The following is an 18596-nucleotide window of genomic DNA, read 5'->3' as shown; positions in this document are numbered from 1 at the left end:
ACAACTTCCAGGAAAGTTAGAGAAACCTACTTTCATATACAAAAAACTCAAATAGCCACTGCGGGTGACCTCTCGACACATAGGACTGCGTTAACCCTTTCCTTGTGACGCTCTCCGCAATGAGAGAAGCTCCTCTATTTGCTTCTCTCGATACCTTCTGAAACTCAACGCCATTTATTCCCACCACCTCTCTCTGGATTTCTCCACCATAGAACAGGAATGATGGCCATGCTTCCGGTCTATGCTTCCGGTCCTGTGATTGCTCCAAACATATCCTCAAGATCCCCCGAGAAGATCACGTTGGAGATATGATGACTTCTCATACTCTCCACAGCCCATTTTAGGATTTCAAAATTTGCCTCAACTTTATAAAGCAACCCTGAAAATGCTCTACGACTGTGAAGGATGACCACACCTCTCTCGTTCCTCAGGACCCAACCGCCTCCAGCAAGACCGTCCCTTTTACACCAGTCCACCCCAACATTGCACTTGAGCCAACCGCACGGTGGCGGTTCCCAGTTTAAGCGGATCAAAGGCTTGCTTGCCTTCTCAGTAACAGCCCAGTCCTTTTCTACTTGCTGCGCAAGAAACCATTCTTCAGCCTCATCTTCTGATTTCAGAACCACCTCCTCCGAAGTTAACAATCTCCCTTCAAAGAGCGATTCATTTCTTCTCTTCCAAAGGTTCCACAAAATCCAAGGCCAATTCCTCCAATATATCAAAAGACTATTATTACCTTTCCTTGAGTTTAGAAGGAAGTCAAGGTTGGAGAACACCGAAGACTCATGGAAACCTCCAGGGGGGTTCAGAATTGATGATAAGGCCCATACCTGTCTAGCTACATGGCATCCAAAGAGAGTGTGATTAATTGATTCCGGCTCCTCTCCACACGCTTGGCACCTAGCATCAACATTCATTCCTCTGTTATTGATCAATTCTGCAACAGGCAGAGCATTACTCATTGCTTTCCAGATGAAGACTCTGATTTTAGGAACCGTCTGCACTTTCCAGACCCTTTCTTTCAAGCCATTCAAGGAAGGGAACTCAAAGCAATCTGGAAAATTTGTTTTAAACTTTGCCATAGAAGCCAACCAATAGGCATTTAACAGATAACTGGCCACTCTTGTTATGAGTCCAAGTGAAAAAATCATCTTTGTGGCACACCGGTTGATTTCGAGTAATGATCTCCACATCACTCTGAACAAATAACTCTCCAAGCTTCTGCTGGTTCCATCTTCTCAATTCAGAATCAATGAGGGAGTCTGCCCTTAAGTTGACGTCGAAAGTGATGTTCTTAATCCAAGGAGCCCTAAGACCCACAACTGGATCATCCACCCATTTGTCGAGCCAAACTCGTGTACACTGCCCATTACCCACTCTGTGTTGCAAGCCTTTTTGAAGAAGATCCCTACCAAACAACAGGCTTCTCCAAGCAAAGGAAGGTCTACCCCCAAGTGGAGCTGAAAGAAATTCTCCTCCATCAAAATAAATGCTTTTTAAGAACCTCGCAAGAAGACATTGAGGTCTGTTGAGAATTTTCCAAGCCTGTTTGGCTAACATAGCCTGATTAAAACACTCTAGGTCCTTGAAACCCATTCCACCTAGAGCTTTTGGGAGACAAAGCTTATCCCACGAGATCCAATGAGTCTTCCTCAGGTTCGGTTCAGAATCCCACCAAAAGTTTGCCATCATGCTCGAGAGTTTAGAGAGTAAAGTCTTAGGAAGTCTGAAGCAACCCATGGCAAATACAGAAGTAGCTCCTGCCGTGGATTTCAAAAGAACCTCCTTTCCTCCTTGAGACAAATGTTTAATGTACCATAAATCCAGTCCACTTTGAGTCAGATCCTTTAAAAAGGAGAGCAGTTCCACTTTAGAACCCGAGAAACATTCAGGAAGACCCAAATATTTACTCGTACCACCTTCATAAACAATCCCCAAAATGTCACGTACCATGAACCTAGTCTCCTCATTCACTTTATCTCCGAAAGAAATCGAAGATTTCATCAGATTTATACACTGGCCAGTAGCTTCTCCATAGAACTCCAGAACTCGGTGAAGAACCGTTGCTTGACCCTGGTTAGCTTTACAAATGAAGAAACTGTCATCGGCAAAAAGAAGGTGATGAATCGAAGGACCTTCTTCTGAGAATTTCAAACCATTGAGGAGGCCATTCCTTTCCACAACATTTAACAAATGTGTAAGGCCTTCAGTACATAACACAAATAAGAAAGACGAGAGAGGATCTCCTTGTCTTAATCCTCTTTGGGGCAAAATCTTGCCAAATGGATGTTCATTTATCAGCACAGAATAAGTCACAGATGTCACACACATCATTAACCAGCCAACCACCAGATTATTAAAGCCCAAAGCCCTCAGCAAGGATCTCAAGTAGCTCCACTCTACGCGGTCGTAAGCTTTGGACATATCAGTTTTGATGGCCATGAACTCCCGTGAGATCTCCGGGTGAACTTTCAGAGCATGAACTGCTTCATGAGCAATGACAATGTTGTCAGAAATCAAGCGATCATATACAAATGCAGACTGGTTAACAGAGACAATGCTACCCAAAAAGGGTTGCATCCTTTTAACCAGAATCTTTGATACCGCTTTATATAGCACCGAGCAAAGACTAATAGGCCTTAAGTCAGACATGAGATCAGGAGAAAGGATCTTGGGCAGCAAGCAGATGTAGGTGTGATTCCAATCCCCTGGAAGGATTCCCCTCTCAAAGACTTCCTGGATTTCTCTTGTAACATTTCTCCTATTACATCCCAGAATCTCTGGAAAAAAACACCAGTCTTACCGTCAGGACCTGGAGCGCTATCAACCTTTATAGAGAAGATTGCATCCTTTACTTCCTCTTTAGAAACTCTTCTTGATAGGACCGCATTCATCGACTCAGTAACTCTAGGAGAGAAGTCATGAAAGACTGGCTCATACACGGTTGAGTTAGTTGACTTGAAAAGCATATTGAAATAATCAATGGCAACTACCGCTTTTGCCTCATCAGACCAATGCTCCTTCCCATCCTTATCCTTCAGCTTCAAGACTTGTTTTTTTGATCTATTCAGTTTCACAGACCCATGAAAGAACTTCGAGCTTCTATCACCAAAAACTAGCCATTTGTCTCTGCTTTTCTGTTGCCAAAACATCTCTTCCTCCTTATAAGCAGCCACTAGTTCTCTGCGAAGACCTTGAATCATGAATCTGCACGGATATGGTTTGGATTGGAACCATTCCATTCTCTCTTGCAGCCTGAGAATTTTAAGTTGCGCATTAGACTTGTTAATTCTCTTCCAGCGACTCAGAACCTTTCTGCAGCTTTTTATCTTGTGTGACACTTTAAGAGAGTGACAATTGTTGTTTCTTCTCCACTCCAGCCCAATCAATTTTTCGACCTCTGGGTTAATGAGTAACCTCTTATCAAAACGAAACTGGCCCTTGAAAGCAACTGGAGCAGCATAAAAGTTTAGCCACACCGGTCTGTGATCTGAGCCACGCTTCTCTAGAAATGTTTTATTAGAAACAGGGAACAAGATGTGCCAAGCTTTATTCCCAAAGCTGCGATCTAGACAACATTGAATATATTTCTTCCAGCGTTGGCCTCCCCAAGTAAGCCTATTACCTTTGCTGGTAAGTTCTTCCATTTCACAGCATAAGAGCATCTCAGCAAAAGGTTTAAAAGACTCTTCTGATCTTCTAGGCCCTCCTGTCTTTTCCGAATTATTTAGAATCTCATTAAAGTCACCTATGAGACACCAAGGTTCCTTCCTGTGGCAACCGATTCTACTGATCCTTTCCCACACTCTACTTCTTCCTTCACTTCCTGGTTCTCCATAGATACAGGAGAGAAAGAATGACACTTCTCCAAAATGAACCAAGCAGTCAATCAAATTTTTATTAGCCTGCTTAATCTCCAATCTTACACTTTTCTTCCAAAAAACAACAAGTCCACCACTCAACCCCACCGGATTTACAGTGTAGACTCTATCAAACCCTAACCAAACTTGCAAATCAACCAACACATTCGAACAGTTTTTCGTTTCCATCAAGAACAATATCTCCGGGAACTGATTTTTACACATCTCCCGCAGATGTTGAATTGTCAAGTCTTGAGGCCGCCCCAAGCATTGGCAATTCCAACTCATAATGCTCATTAAGCTTTGGGCGATCCCTCATTTGGGATCACCTTTGGGCATTTCGCCTTGTTAGAGACAGAGCTGTCTCGGTGAGTGATGGGTGATGTTCTTTTCCTTGTGCCTGCTTCTTCCTTTCCTTCTCTTCTCTCTACCAGCATCTTTCTAAGATCCCCTGAGACCGCTTTCTTACTGGCTTTAGCTTGTCTAACAGCTTTACTTGGTCTTCTTCGGAAGGTCGACTTTTTTCTGATTACCCCGGATGTACCAGTGACAAAGCCACATGTTTTGTAAACCGTTATCGTCTTTATTTTCAGATATTTTAGTTTCATAATAAAAATAAAACAACTTTCTAAAATTTTAACGTCACATTGTCCGAATAATATCGGAAGCTTTTCTTTTGTTCAAAAATAAAAATAAAAAATATCAGAGCTTTCCTTGTAGGTTTCCGTGATTTTGTCGCTTTAACTTCCCCACGCGTTCCTCACTCGAGTGACCTCACTCCTCTCTTGATTTTGCACGCTCAATCGCGTAACAGAAAACAGAGAGTTCAGACACATAGGACGCAGCAAGATAATGACACGTGTATATCTACAGCTGTATCCCCAAAACTTTCAAAACCGCTTGCGTGGAAGAAGCGGTGCCAATGGGGCCATGACTTTCTCCACCGACTCAACCAGTTACCGGTTACTTCTTAACTTTCTCTGTATAAATACCTTTCTCGACCTTCTTCTTCCTTCGCTTCCCCTTCTCTTCTCAAAGATCTGCTCTGAATCAATGGCGGATCGTGTAAAAGGTCCGTGGAGCGAAGAAGAAGACGAGCAGCTACGAAGGATGGTGGAGAAATACGGGCCGAGGAACTGGTCGGCGATCAGCAAATCGATTCCAGGCCGATCTGGCAAATCGTGTCGGTTACGGTGGTGCAATCAGTTATCTCCGGAGGTTGAGCACCGTCCGTTCTCGGCGGAGGAAGACGAGACGATCCTCTCCGCTCGCGCTAAGTTCGGCAACAGATGGGCCACGATCGCTCGTCTCCTCAACGGACGCACGGACAACGCCGTGAAGAACCACTGGAACTCGACGCTCAAGCGAAAATTCGTAGGCGGAGGAGGGGACTGTGATCTCGTTGCGGTGACGGCGGAGGAGGATCGGCGGAGGAAGAGGAGATCCGTGAGCTCTGAATCTGCTCCTCTGGTGGACACCGGATTGTACATGAGCCCGGAGAGTCCCACCGGAGTCAGTGACTCCAGCACGATTCCGTCTCCGGTTGCTGCTCAGCTTTTTAAGCCAATGCCGGTTTCCGGCGGATTCACGGTGCCGTCGCCGGTGGAAATGTCTTCGTCGGAGGAGGATCCGGCAACGTCGCTGAGCCTGTCGCTGTCACTTCCCGGAGCTGACGTCAGTCAGGAGTCGAGGAACAACTCGTTGCTGTTTCCGCGGTTTGAGAGTCAGGTGAAGATTAATGTAGAGGAGAGTGAAGAAGGACGTGGAGGTGAATTTATGAGGGTGGTGCAGGAGATGATTAAGGCGGAAGTGAGGAGTTACATGTCGGAGATTCAGAAAAATAGTGGTGGATTCGTCGTCGGAGGTTTATACGAAACCGGTAACGGTGGTTTCAGGGATAGTGGATTTATTACGAAGGTCGAGTAGTTTTTGAATCGATTTAGAGATTTGAAGAGCAATTCAGATTTGGGTTGTGGTCAAATGTTTTTTAAAAAATGTATAGTGGAATTAAATTGGATGATAAAAAGTTTAATGGAATAATCTTTATTCAACATTTGATGATCAATCAATTTTTCTTTTTTTTAACAGTTGATAATCAATCAATTTAAATCTGAATTCTTGATATATAGAACCAAAACCTATGATGAGTAGCTAAAAATGAAACTGTGTTATCGGATTCTTTTGTATAACCTGGGATTAGCGAGACCTTGTGACGTTAGCCTGCGAGATATACACTGTCCTGATCAATAAAAGGTGTGACAACAAGAAATGTCTACATATTATCTTGATTTATTTCATTTGTTAAAGAATGTCATGTTTATATAATACATACTTATATATGTGCGAGGATACAAAAACTTTCAATATTCTATATAAACCATCCAACAATCTTATTTACATTTTGAAGATCTGTAAATATGATCGCAGTCATTTCAGCTGTGAGAATGTGGAGACCGGTGATCTCTACAGTCAACGTGCTGCTTATGGCATTATATACGCGCAACTTTTTTGGTTGGTGTTATGGAGCCATGGAGGGATGTATGTTGGTGGAGGCTAGATGGTTATTCGGAGGTTTTGCCTTTTAACCCCTGAAAATTACTTGTTCCGTGTAAGTAGTTTAGTCCTTGAACCTCTTATGAGGTTCCATTTTCTCACTATATATATAGCTAATATTGTAGCAGCTGATATGGTTACATTCTGTTCAATAAATAGATATCATTGCTCTGTTTCTTCATTTGTTTTACTTGTAACGAACTATCTTGTGTTATCAGGAACTGTGGTTCGCAAAACACTTGTGCATTGTAGTCACGATCATGCACTTGCGTATCGAAATTTTCTAAGCATTGTTTAATTTCCTAACTCTGTGTTATGTACCAAGTTATTTTTTATACAAATTTTCCATGAAGATCACAAATTCACAATGTTATTGTTTATGTTTAATTAATGCAAGTTAATAAAAAAAAAATGAAATTCCAATAACTTGGAGCAAAAGTTTTGTTTTCCAACTAATTTGCTTGAGAAAATAGAATATTGTTATTGACCGTATCCTAGTGGTTAAGGTTTAAAGATTTTTATATCTAGGTTTGGGGTTCGAATCCCAAACTATGCAATTTCTTGCATATTACCTACGGAAGAAAGGCTTACGAGAGATCTTCAACATCGTGCAAGTAAATCTGGTAAGGTGTGAATCTTCATACGACGGCTCAGGTGATGCAGTTACGCGTAGGTCCTCGTAAAGTTGTCGAATCGTCTATGTAACTTTTATCATATCATAATAAATCAGCCTTAAAACAAATAGAATATTGTTAATTGCTCGCAAAGATTAAATAAAATATAAACAATTATGATATTTTAAAGGTTTAAAGGTTTTTACATCCAGGTCTGGGGTTCGAATCCCAAACTATACAATTTCAACATGGTGCAAGTAAATCTGGTAAGGTGTGGATCTTCATATGACGGCTCAGGTGATGCAGTTACGCGTAGGTCTTCGTAAAGTTGTCGAATCGTCTATGTAACTTTTATCATATCATAATAAATCAGCCTTAAAAAAATAGAATATTGTTAATTGCTCTCAAAGATTAAATAAAATATAAACAATTATGATATTTTCGAGAATCATATAAAATCATTGAGGATCAGAAAAAGGAAAAAAAGAATGAATGGAACCCAAATAAGAAAAAAGATACTGAATAAATTAATTTTAGAAAATATATTAATTTGGAGAAGAAGTTAAAATATTTATTTTGACCAAGAAAAAAGAGTTCAATGTTTATTCTTATAACAGCTTGTGTGGAGATTAAAACGTCTTTTAGATTCGACTAAAGCGATCTGAGAGAACCGGCCAGTCAATTCTCGAAACAGTTTGGTGAATAATCTTATCTTCTCTGTTTCTTACTCTCTCAGGGTTTAGGGGTTTAAGGCTCTCCAATAAATTTTGGATTCACGCTAACAGAGTTCTGATTCATTAAAATCGCTTCTGGGCCTGTTTTATATTTTCTAAGATCACTGATTCACTTTAGCTTCTAATAAATTTACCAGTGAAATTCCTTTTTATTTGTTATATGATTGAATAACTTTAGGCTTTGGAATCAGTAAAGATCAAATTTCACCGCTTCATCAAATTAGATTCCAATGAAAAAAAAAAAACTAAAAGCTTTTGTCTAACATGGGTCTAATTTCATTGTCTTGTCTGGTTTTGTTTTCGGTTATAGCAGAACAAAGTTTTGAAAGCTTTTGTCCACATGAGTTTAATCTCACTGTCTGGTTTTGTTTTTCAATCTCATTGTCTGATTCTGTTCTGTTTTGGTCATAGTAGAACAAAGTTGAAAGCTTTTGTGTACTTGGGTCTAAATCTCATTGCCTGAGTTTGTTTTCGATTGTATCAGAACAAAGCTGAAGGCTCTTTTTGGGGCTTTATGGTGCTTAAATCAAATAAAAAACAGTAGGAAGACCAAGAGGGAGAAGAGATTTTATGTCAATCCTCTTCGAGTTCTTTTGGTGATTCAATGTGTTTTGAAGCCGAATCTATGTTAAGCAAAGATTACCCATTACCTGAGAGTTGCAGTATTGGTACTGAGCTTTTGGGTTTGAGGAAGAAGAAGGTGACGGATGAGTGGAGGAGGTTTAGACAGCCATTAATGTGGAGGTGCAAGTGGTTAGAGCTCAAGGTTAAGGAAATAGAGTCTCAAGCAAGAGGGTATGATAAAGAAGTCCAAAGCTACTATCAGAGCGAACAGTTTGATTTGGAGAAGTCGAAACCTTGTTATGGTGATGATCAAACTCAGAGAAAGAGTGTTGTTTTCAAGAGAGGAAGAAGGAGACGTGTGGAAGAGACAACAGATGTTTCTGCTTATATCTCCAACCATAACGTTTTCTCTTATGCCGGTATGCCACAGTTTGAATCTTTCTTTAATTGTGACTAGAACTTTGTGTGTTTCAGAAAAGAGGAAGCCAACAACTCTTAAACCTCAGTGTCCTGTTCCTGGTGAGATCATTGTTCCATTTTCTCAAAATTTAGATGGTTTTTTTGATGTTTAAGACTAAATCTTTTAGGTATTATGTAAGATTTTGGTGCAGGCCGCAAGGAAGATGAGAGTGAAGATGATTGTTTTGTTTGTGAGTCACATTGTTCTGATGATCTCCTAGGCGAGATACTGTGTAAGATTGATGAGGCGCAGGATAAAGCAAAGAGATTGAAGAAGCGTGTCGATGAGCTGATGATGATGTGCAAGTCTCATACATCATCGATGCCTCGAACCATAGCTCGATCTAGGAGTGACGTTACGGCTAATAATCCGAGAGAAGGGACTGTGCAAATTGGAAGGCAACGTGTATCTGCTGATCATAGTGAAGATGTATTGATGATAGATACCTCAAGCTCCTCCTCCTTTTGAAGTTGATGGGCAGTTTTTGTTTAACAACTCTCCAAATCCATATGGAGGATTGAGATTTCCCACAATCGAAGATGTAAGTATTGTTTTTGTTTCCTATTATAATGTTATTTTGTTATGGAGTTGAGAGACAATCTTTGAGAATAATTGGGTTGGTTGTCTCCAGATGCTGATGGATGGAGATGAATATGAAGGAGAACCGGACAAAGACGAACTTGATCATTGTTTCATGAAGCTAATGAATGAGTTTGGAGAAGAGACCATCATGTCAGAAGAAGAAGAAGAAGATAATGATGTTATACCGCCTCACTAAGAGGGCATAAAACCTCCTCCCCTCAATGAAAAGCTCTTTCTCTATTGTGTACAGAGCCTTTTGTCCTCATGCCTCTTAGTAATATTGGTGGTATATTATGTTCATTCTTCCCTCTCTCTACTTAACTCTTTGCATTTGGTTTCTTTTTGAGAAGTTTGAGACCAGAATAGGTTTCAGGGTTTGTACATAGCATAAGTGACTTATAATCCTATCATTCATAGGCTATTTTTATTGTTCTAAATCATAAGACCCTTTATGATTCATAAAATTCAAAAAAAAATTAGCTTCTCATGTGGAGAATCCTTGCGACTGTGCCCGAGATTCAAACACACATAAACATGCTATCTTGTACGAAAATATTTAGGAAAATCCTTAGCAAAAACATACATATACTTTACAAAAAATGATAGACAAGACATAACCTTGGAGAGGTGGAGACAAAGATTCATCTCTCTCCACTGCTGCTAATGTCCCGATAGCAATACCGTCTTGGTCATAGTTCAACATGCCTAACCCAAGCGAGATGGACAAGACATAACCTTGTCTTCAATGGCCTTATCTATGGCTGCTAGGATATCAGACGACATGCAATACCCAAAATACCAACATGCCTTGTATATCGCATTCGAGTTCATAGAGCCATTCCAGAGAGTTCAATTTTACAATCCAAGTAATTTATAAAACCGTTGTATATTTTGATTAAAAATTCTTCAATTTTGCTTTTCGATTTAGTACTTTCCTTTTTTTAATAGCTAAGTAGCTTGTCTTGGTAATCAATCACCTGGATTGTAAAACAAAGTTACAATTAGGGACAGAAACTATGGAGAGTAGTAGTTATAGGAAATACCTAAGATTTTCTAGAATAGGTCTGAACTTTGATAGGCCATAGAGATTGTGCTGAGATTTGGATCGTCATTTAGGAGTCCTAAAGTGGGATGAAGAACTGTTTTTCTTCTGTATGATTCAGTTTGATCCTTGTTTTAATAATTTCCAAGAAGTTGTTCTGTTTCCTCCAATAAAATAAAATACTTTGTTTGGTTATTTCGGTTTCTAATCACTAAAACTTATGAGTAACTAGTAGGAAATATTGACATATATGAAATGTGTTATGAAACGGTTGCGCAAAATGTAGCATAGCACTCACCATACCATCAAATATGCAACCGAGAGTCCACATGTCCAAAGAATAGTCATAGTCCTGCCTCTGTAAATCCACTAGAAATTTAGTATCTGACATATGAGATAACATTAGATCAAGCTTAGCTATTGATAATTACTCCATATTTATACTATTATTTGACAAGTGAATTTATTTACTTGTCAAATTTTCCATAATTTTATAAATAATCATGTCCTAATAATTTTAATAAATAGTTTTTATAATATTTATATCATTTAATTAAAAAGGTTTTGAAAACTATGATAATTACATGTATATAAATTTTTGATATTATCTTATTTAATATTATTTAAAAGAGAATTTTTGGCATCCCATTAAAAGATGGATATATTTTCTATAATTTTATTTAAGAATTATTTTTTTAATAAATATTTTCCATAATATTTATATATTTTAATAATAAAAAGTTTTGAAACAAATTATAATAACTACAATGTATAGTCCACATAAAAATTTGATATTATATTATTTATTTAAAAAGGAACCTTTTCTTGTATGCCATTAAAATATAAATATATGTTCTTTAGGTAAAAATAGGTTATATATTGTTTTGGGTTATGTTAATATCTGCTCATCAATCGTAACTATGTATCCGAAGAAGACACACTTCTTATAGTTACATAAATATATCTACAAACTCATACAATTTGAAGAAACTTTAAAATGATATTGTTGTTTGTTTTGTGGCCAGGGATTCAGAGTCTAATGAACATAAATTCATGTAAACTGCAATCAAACTAATGTTCATATGATTCATCAAAATGGATGTTTGCTCCTATGGATCTTACTTATAATGGAAATTATGGTTTTGTTATTCTAAATTTATCCTTTATGTTATTTTAAAGTATTAATACACTTTGTTAGTGTCCTTTTTCATTGATGATATGGCGATATTCGTCAAGTTTGTGGTAATCTAGAGTCATACCAATCAAAACTAAACAAACACCACCATTCCACAATCTTGGAAGAAACTTCAAGAAATTTTATATTTTCAAAATGAAGAATAATACATAAACAATAAGAAAAAGAAAACCTACACAACAAGCAATTAAGATTTGGTTAAATAAAGCATAATAAAACTCTCAACGACCAAAAATATTAATTTAATAATTTTTATAAATATAATATTTATATTAAATTATAATTCGTTAGATATATATATATTAGTTCGCAGAAGGTACTCGCCAAGATGTATATAGTTTAGATATAAAAAAAAAGCAATAACAAAACACGGATGTTTGGCAAGTGGAAGTTCAGTCTCGTCATGCCCTTCAAGCAGCTTTTCTTATTGCGAACAGTTTGCTAAGGGGTTCTGTTTCAATCTTACATTGCGTCAGGTTTTCCTGCTTGGCTTAGGAGTTTTTTTGTTTAGAACTAACTCCTTGTGCTTTGTTGCCAATTTGGATTATCTCTGATCCCTCTTTGTACTTGGATGTGTTTTTGGTTATTGATATGAATGAAAGTGTTTAAAAAAAAACACTGATGTTTGGATGATAAAACTCAGCAGAGAGACCCCAAACTATTAGGCGCAATTCATGGTTGATCATAACATTGTGTGGCTTGACATCTCTGTGCATTATATTTATACCTTGTGAATGGCAAAAGTCTAATGCCTACCACATCACATGCCAAGAGAAAGCCGGAGAAGATTATTTGCATATAATATCATTCAGTGGGCTCTCCCGCACTGGATTATTACCTTTGGTGGATATTATATTTGCTTAAAACGCAGCGTTTTGTCTGTCTTAAACCCTAAATAGCTTCAAGGCGTTTCCTTTCCGTCTTTCATCGTCTCTCTGCGCCTCTCTCTCTCTCTCTGAAACTCTCAGGTAATCTTTCTTCTTACTCCAGTTGAGCTTTCGCATCGTTTAGAGGCTTAGCTTCGATGATTTCGTATTGATAATCAAACCCTAGTTGCAAAGATCTTACCTTTTTTAGTTAGCTTGTAGCTCACAGAGACAATCATGGGGAAGAAGAAGTTCATCGACAAGAAAAAGGCGGCGACTTTCGAGCTCTGCCCTCGCGACACGTCAGACCCATTATACAGCGACGTCCCGGGAGGCGATAAGATCTTCCTACGAGTCGATCAGAACCCAGTGAACATCAACGGTTTCGCTGAAGACAACTCACAGTTCGATGACGCCCCTGAAGAAGAAGATTTGGCTTACGGCTACTCCAGCTTCGCGGGTTCGAGTAGCAACAACCCTTTACCCGCTGATGTGAGGAAGGAGATTCTCGAGCTGGGTTATCCTGATGATGGGTATAACTACTTGGACCATTTGAGAGAGATTAAGAACACTGGCGGCGGTTCTAACTTCTACGCTAACCCTAAGTTCGAAGGCGAGTATCTGCCTCGTGACGTCAAGGCTTATGATGCTTCTCGTGTTAAGGTATCTGGAGATGGAGATGGTGGTGAGGATGATAAGTTGATGTATAGCGTGGCGTCCAAGACTGTTAATGTTAAGGTGAAGAAAGCTATTGATCCTGAAGTTGCTGCTTTGCTTGAGGACAGTGATGGGTCTCAGTTTGGTTCTGATGTTGAGGATCTGGAGGAGGATTTTGTTGTGCGAGCTAATCTTGCGGATGAGGGAGAGGGTTGTTCTGGTGTGAGCAATGAGGAGGAAGAGGAGGGGGAGTTTGCTAGACCTCCTGTGGCGGCTGAGAACAACCCGAGTAGAGTTCCTCGGCAGATTGATGAGTTGTTTGATCAGCTTGAGCTTAATGAGTATGGAAGTGAGAGTGACTATGATGGAGAAGAAGAAGAGTTCAAGGCGCAGAGCGTTGGTGATCTTATTTACGAGAAGCCGAAAGATTACGAGCTTGATGAGAAGTATATGAACCCTGCGGATCTGTTGAAGAACAGTGACTCTGCGAAAGATAAAGAGGAGCTTGAGTACATCATCCGCAGGTCTGTACAGTACGGTGAGAATCTGGTAAACAGCAACGAAGATGAGCTTGTGGAGGTGGTTGAAGAAAGCAGCGACGAGAGCGAGAAGTGGGATTGCCAAACCATAGTCACAACGTACTCGAATCTCGATAACCACCCTGGTTTAATCTGTGATCCAGAGAGAGCGAGGAAGAAGCTGAGCGAAGCACTAGCTAAAGCAAAGAGTTTGAATGGTGGGAGTAGGATCATTACCCTCCAAGGGAAAGAGAAGCTTCCGGTTGAGTTTTTACCCGGTAGGAGAGCTGAGCAAACCAGTGTCAAACCGAAAGCTGAACCGGTGAAGAGGAAGACTCATGGGCAAGAGACGAAAGAGGAGAAGAAAGAGAGGAAGGCTGCTGTGAAAACAGAGAAGAGGGAAGCGAGGAAGATGAAGAAAGAGACAAAGGAGCTTTATCGGTTTGAAACGCAGCGTGCTCAGAAGGCTGTTGCTGTTTCTGGTCCATCTTCTATTCCTCTTTAAGGTAATAATACTAAACGTATCTCCGAGACTGTTAAACAACCAGTTTTTTTTTTTTTTTTAATATCATTTCATGTAATATTTTGTGTTTTGCTCTAAAGATTTTGTATCTCTTTTCGTATGCGGAAAGGTTTTGTTGTGTTTCTCAATCAACAATTTATTTTCTGGCTTATTTATACACCCTTTCTTTTACTAGTATTTAGTGGCCATGAATCACTCGGTGTTCATGTTCAACAACAGATATGTGAATGTTATATATAAGCTGGAACTATTGATGATCAAGCAATAATGTGAGTTTAGAAAGAAACTTTTGCGAACCAATCAACGTTATCAATATTCTGCATTTTCCCGGAGGTGCTGAAGCATTCGAGGTAGCCATCAGACTCTGCCACCGATTGGTCTGAATATTTGTCTGTTTTGAGTGTAAAAGAAAACTTAATGAACTTGATATATGATATATCGTCGTATTAGAATTTATTCACCTAAGAAATGCAACATCATTAAGACATCACCGCCTAATCTTCACGACACGACATCATTAGAAATTATTCGCCTAATCTTTGTATCACCGTTAGGAAGAGACATCCGACATAAAGTCTAGTATATTTAATCACAGTCACATTGACGACACTCTTCCTATAAACATCCATGATCTTATTTTCTGGTTTCTACCACATGCAGTGGCGGAGCCACCTCGTAATGAGGAGTATAAATTATTGACCCATATGATTTTTCACAAATTTTGATTTTATGCTTATGCAGTTTACATTTTATAGATAATTTAGTATTATGAAAAAAATGACCCTTATGATTCAAGGTTCAATATGCTTTTAAGCCTGGTCATTTGATTATCTTCATAGACCCCAGTGAAAGGCAATTTTGCCTCCGCCACTCATGTGTCATTTCCCTTGATGTGTGGACTTATTGAACCTGAAAATTATTTTGTTTTCTTACAAATTTTTGTCATCCCAGTCAGGGGAGGATCTAGAATAACTTTTTGTCGGGGGCACTTTCATAAATTTTAAATTAATTGGGGGCACATGTGTAAAATTTGAACTCATTTCTTACAGAAAATTAAGATTCTGAGCTAATTACCTATGAAAAATTAAGTTTTAGTAGGGGGCACGTGACCCCGTTGGTCGTCACCTCCGTCCGCCCCTGATCCCAGTTCTAACACTAATTGTTAGATATTTTTTTAGCTCATGTTCGATTTTTCTGTAACCGATTAGTATTATATTATACACTTTTGTCCCTTCTAATAAAAACTGGACATTATTTATATAATATATTATTATTTTTCTAAACTTTTGATGTAGGATTCACAACAACATTGGATAACCAAAAGCATATGGCTACAGTATGATATATATTATGTAATATTACAATATCTACCATTAATTAATCACATTCTTTAATCAATTTTTTCTACTTTTTCTTATTTCATTTGATGATCAGTATTCTTTTGACATTATGATTCAACAAATAATATCATAAAATGTACATACATATGTTACATTATATTGATCTTGTATTAGAACATTACAAAATAGTTATATTAAGTAATTTGCTATTTCACTTACAATTTATGATTTAATTTTTGTTTTTGGAATTCTCATTCATTAACATAGGTTCTCTTTAATACATGCTTTATAATTTATAAAATTTTGATTAATTTTAAAGACTATAATGCAAATAAAAATAATTTTGAAGTTAGATTTAAGATTGTAACATTAAAAAGGAACACCTTCAAATCTCAAATTTGAAGTTTACCTTTTTTTGTCAATAAGGTTCTCTTGGAGATGAATCGTATATATAGTTTTAACTTGTATATAAATATGCCAATATGGTGTACAAGATTAGTCAAAGGTCAGAAGCTATAGTGGGACCCACCGGTGAAGAGTGGATAATATGCACCAGCGATGAGGGAACCAGTCACGTGTCGGATCAGTGATTAAAGTCCATGTCGCGATCTCTCTCCAGATCTTCACTGATCCGAGCTCCTCCAAAGTCTCGTTTAGATTTACCTAACTACCCTTCTCGCAAAGATTAGTAGATTAGATCTGCAAACGATAATTTTAGTGACGTTATATATATAATAATAAAGTAATAGTACTATAAAACTTGAATCAATCAGAAATTAAAGAACTCGACGTAGAAAATGACTTGGATAATCTTGTTTCATACATTACATTAGTATTATTATTAAATTGTTTAGGGCTTTAATAAATGATATCAAAAGTGTATATAAATGTAAGGCCAATAAAAGCTTTGAAGGGGCAAGATGGCTCTTTGTCTTCTCCTAATACCCGAAGAATGATCACACAAAGCGCTAATTTTGGCTCTTCCTCAACGAAATAAGTAGATCAAGTCTTATCATCCTGACTAAAAACAATAACAATTGTTGAGATATATTTATTATGCATACAAACAATCAAAACGCATCCTTGAAATATCAGAAGCTAACTTGAGAAAAAAGAAATATAATAAAAAATATATACATATATATCAATCGTGGAATCAACCAGAATGCTATATGTTTGTTTTAAAAGTCCATAATTCATATATATACAAAATGTAGGGGGATATGATATATCACTTTTGCAGTGATGTATAAAATCTTTTGAATAGCATCTTATGTTTAAAATCTTTTTGACTGATTAAAAATGTATAACATACTTTATATATGCTATATTAATGTAATAATCTAATTTATAAAATCTTAAACTATACTAGTTATAAATCTTCACTTAGAAGAAGAATTTCATTAGATTTATTCTAAATAAACGTATGCATATATACATCAAGAAACTCACCAGTAGCTACACATCTAATTATAGTTTACGTATGGCATCATGTGATTTCAAAACATTTTAACATAAAGTTTCATCTATTTTATTCGGAATTTTGTGTTGATGTTCCACATCATTTTGTTTGATATTGGTTTTTTCACTTTCATGTTTTCACCTTTACTGTCTTCTTACTAGTTTTTTGTCGGCTACATTATGCCTCATGTTAAACGACTAAAGAAACTCATGTTTAGGTTTAATAACTAACTAGGTGAAGAAACGAATCTAAAAAATAATAAAATTATATAAAAGTACATGAAATATATTTTGTTACATGAAATCTAATGCGTTTTTGGTTGGTGACAACCGTAGCAATTATTTTTGGTTAAAGTAAGTAGTAGTTGAAGTACAAACTTATAAGACCATGTTTATCGGGTGAAACCCAAAATGCGTTTCTAAATTTTTTTTTTCTTTTTTGTCTTATCTGATTTTTTTTTAAAAAAAATAAAAAACGAGTCAATCACGGGCCGTCACGTGTCGGTGGAGTCCGCGAAAAATTTAATAACCCACAAATTATCGATCCTTATTTCATATCTTTTGTTACCGATTTTTGCCTCTCGGGTGGGACCCACGCGTTAAAACCCTCCCTTATAACCCTCTGATAAACGTGCTCTAAGTATATTATATAGTGTGTACCAAGCAATCCGAAAATGAATGACATAGAAGATATAAATTTTTAATGTAAGAAAACGCAGAATATGCCTAACATCAATATACAAATCAATTTTGTTAACTTTCTCACACTCATTCGTAATAGATTGATGCATAAATATATTTGTGAAATAAATGTAAGATCTTCCAGATTTATGTCAGAGATTTGCTTTAAACACCATGAATATGGCTTTTAATCACTTGTATAATTCTAAAATAATGGCGATATGCATCTAACCTATATCGAGGTTCTATTCAAAAATACACAATTCAAACACGGATTCTATTTAAAATACGAAATTTAGAAGATTTCACAATATTTAGTTTCATGTTAATACATATGTTTTTGTATGTTATAAAACTAAAGAATAAGTTACGTTAAACATGTATAAAATGATTTTACGCCAATAAAAGAGTTTGATGCTTTGGTGAACAACAAAAAAATGACAAAAAAAATTACCCCAACCATATGTATATGAATATAAATAAAACAAGGTCATTGAGATTTTAGTGAAATGAGTAAACACAACATATAAGTTTTGAGAGAATTTCCTTTAGATTTTTGTTTGTGTGTTGTTGTTGATTTTTCGTAACCTAGAGCCGTCGTTACTTCAGTTAACCGAATTTTTTTCCATTCTCGAATATGTGTACCCGAATCTCCTCTTTGGGGCTCATTACATAAATCAAATATTATTTAAAAAAAAAGAATGTTTTGAGAGAATTAAAGTTTTTGAAATAAGTAGCGGAGAATTATATTAACCTTTTTGTTTCATAAAGAACATTGGTCTAGACTTCATTTCTTAAAAAACTTATGCCAAAACTAAATGGATGTAACTCTAGAAACAAAATATCTAAGATTCTTACGATGGGATGCCATAACCAAAAAAGCAAACCATGTTCCAATGCCAGAGAAAAAAACTTTTATGAGAAAATAATTTTAAATTACAGCCCT

At 37.1% G+C, this 18596-nt stretch overlaps 5 protein-coding genes across 6 annotated transcripts; 3 read left to right on the top strand and 2 right to left on the bottom strand.

Annotated features, from left to right (window-relative positions):
• Positions 1-239: 239 nt before the first annotated feature.
• On the bottom strand, positions 240-962 carry LOC106303260. Its single transcript, XM_013739579.1, has one exon. It carries the CDS (start codon positions 960-962, stop codon positions 240-242), a length of 723 nt encoding a protein of 240 aa, XP_013595033.1.
• Positions 963-1068: 106 nt separating this feature from the next.
• Positions 1069-2580, bottom strand: LOC106303259. The gene has a single exon (XM_013739578.1). It carries the CDS (start codon positions 2578-2580, stop codon positions 1069-1071), a length of 1512 nt encoding a protein of 503 aa, XP_013595032.1.
• A 2301-nt stretch (positions 2581-4881) lies between these two features.
• On the top strand, positions 4882-5925 carry LOC106301389 (transcription factor MYB44-like). The gene has a single exon (XM_013737769.1). It carries the CDS (start codon positions 4914-4916, stop codon positions 5784-5786), a length of 873 nt encoding a protein of 290 aa, XP_013593223.1. The 5' UTR covers positions 4882-4913; the 3' UTR covers positions 5787-5925.
• A 1719-nt stretch (positions 5926-7644) lies between these two features.
• Positions 7645-9758, top strand: LOC106304646. Its single transcript, XM_013741048.1, has 5 exons — positions 7645-7725; positions 8246-8744; positions 8800-8844; positions 8925-9326; positions 9417-9758. The coding sequence occupies exons 2-4, from the start codon at positions 8366-8368 to the stop codon at positions 9251-9253; spliced, it is 753 nt and encodes a 250-aa protein (XP_013596502.1). The 5' UTR covers positions 7645-7725; positions 8246-8365; the 3' UTR covers positions 9254-9326; positions 9417-9758.
• Positions 9759-12503: 2745 nt separating this feature from the next.
• LOC106306869 (protein LTV1 homolog) lies at positions 12504-14316 on the top strand. 2 transcript variants are annotated; one of them, XM_013743643.1, is made up of 2 exons: positions 12504-12572; positions 12686-14316. In XM_013743643.1, the coding sequence occupies exon 2, from the start codon at positions 12708-12710 to the stop codon at positions 14148-14150; it is 1443 nt and encodes a 480-aa protein (XP_013599097.1). In that variant the 5' UTR covers positions 12504-12572; positions 12686-12707; the 3' UTR covers positions 14151-14316. The 2 variants fall into 2 exon arrangements, with proteins under 2 accessions (XP_013599097.1, XP_013599096.1); XM_013743642.1 differs by having other exon boundaries at positions 12505-12572; positions 12693-14316.
• The last annotated feature ends 4280 nt before the right edge of the window (positions 14317-18596 follow it).

The sequence above is a fragment of the Brassica oleracea genome, chromosome C7, assembly GCF_000695525.1.
Source record: "Brassica oleracea var. oleracea cultivar TO1000 chromosome C7, BOL, whole genome shotgun sequence".
Classification (NCBI taxonomy): domain Eukaryota; kingdom Viridiplantae; phylum Streptophyta; class Magnoliopsida; order Brassicales; family Brassicaceae; genus Brassica; species Brassica oleracea.
Note: the sequence above shows the minus strand (reverse complement) of the source record. Positions and strands in the feature narration are given on the sequence as shown.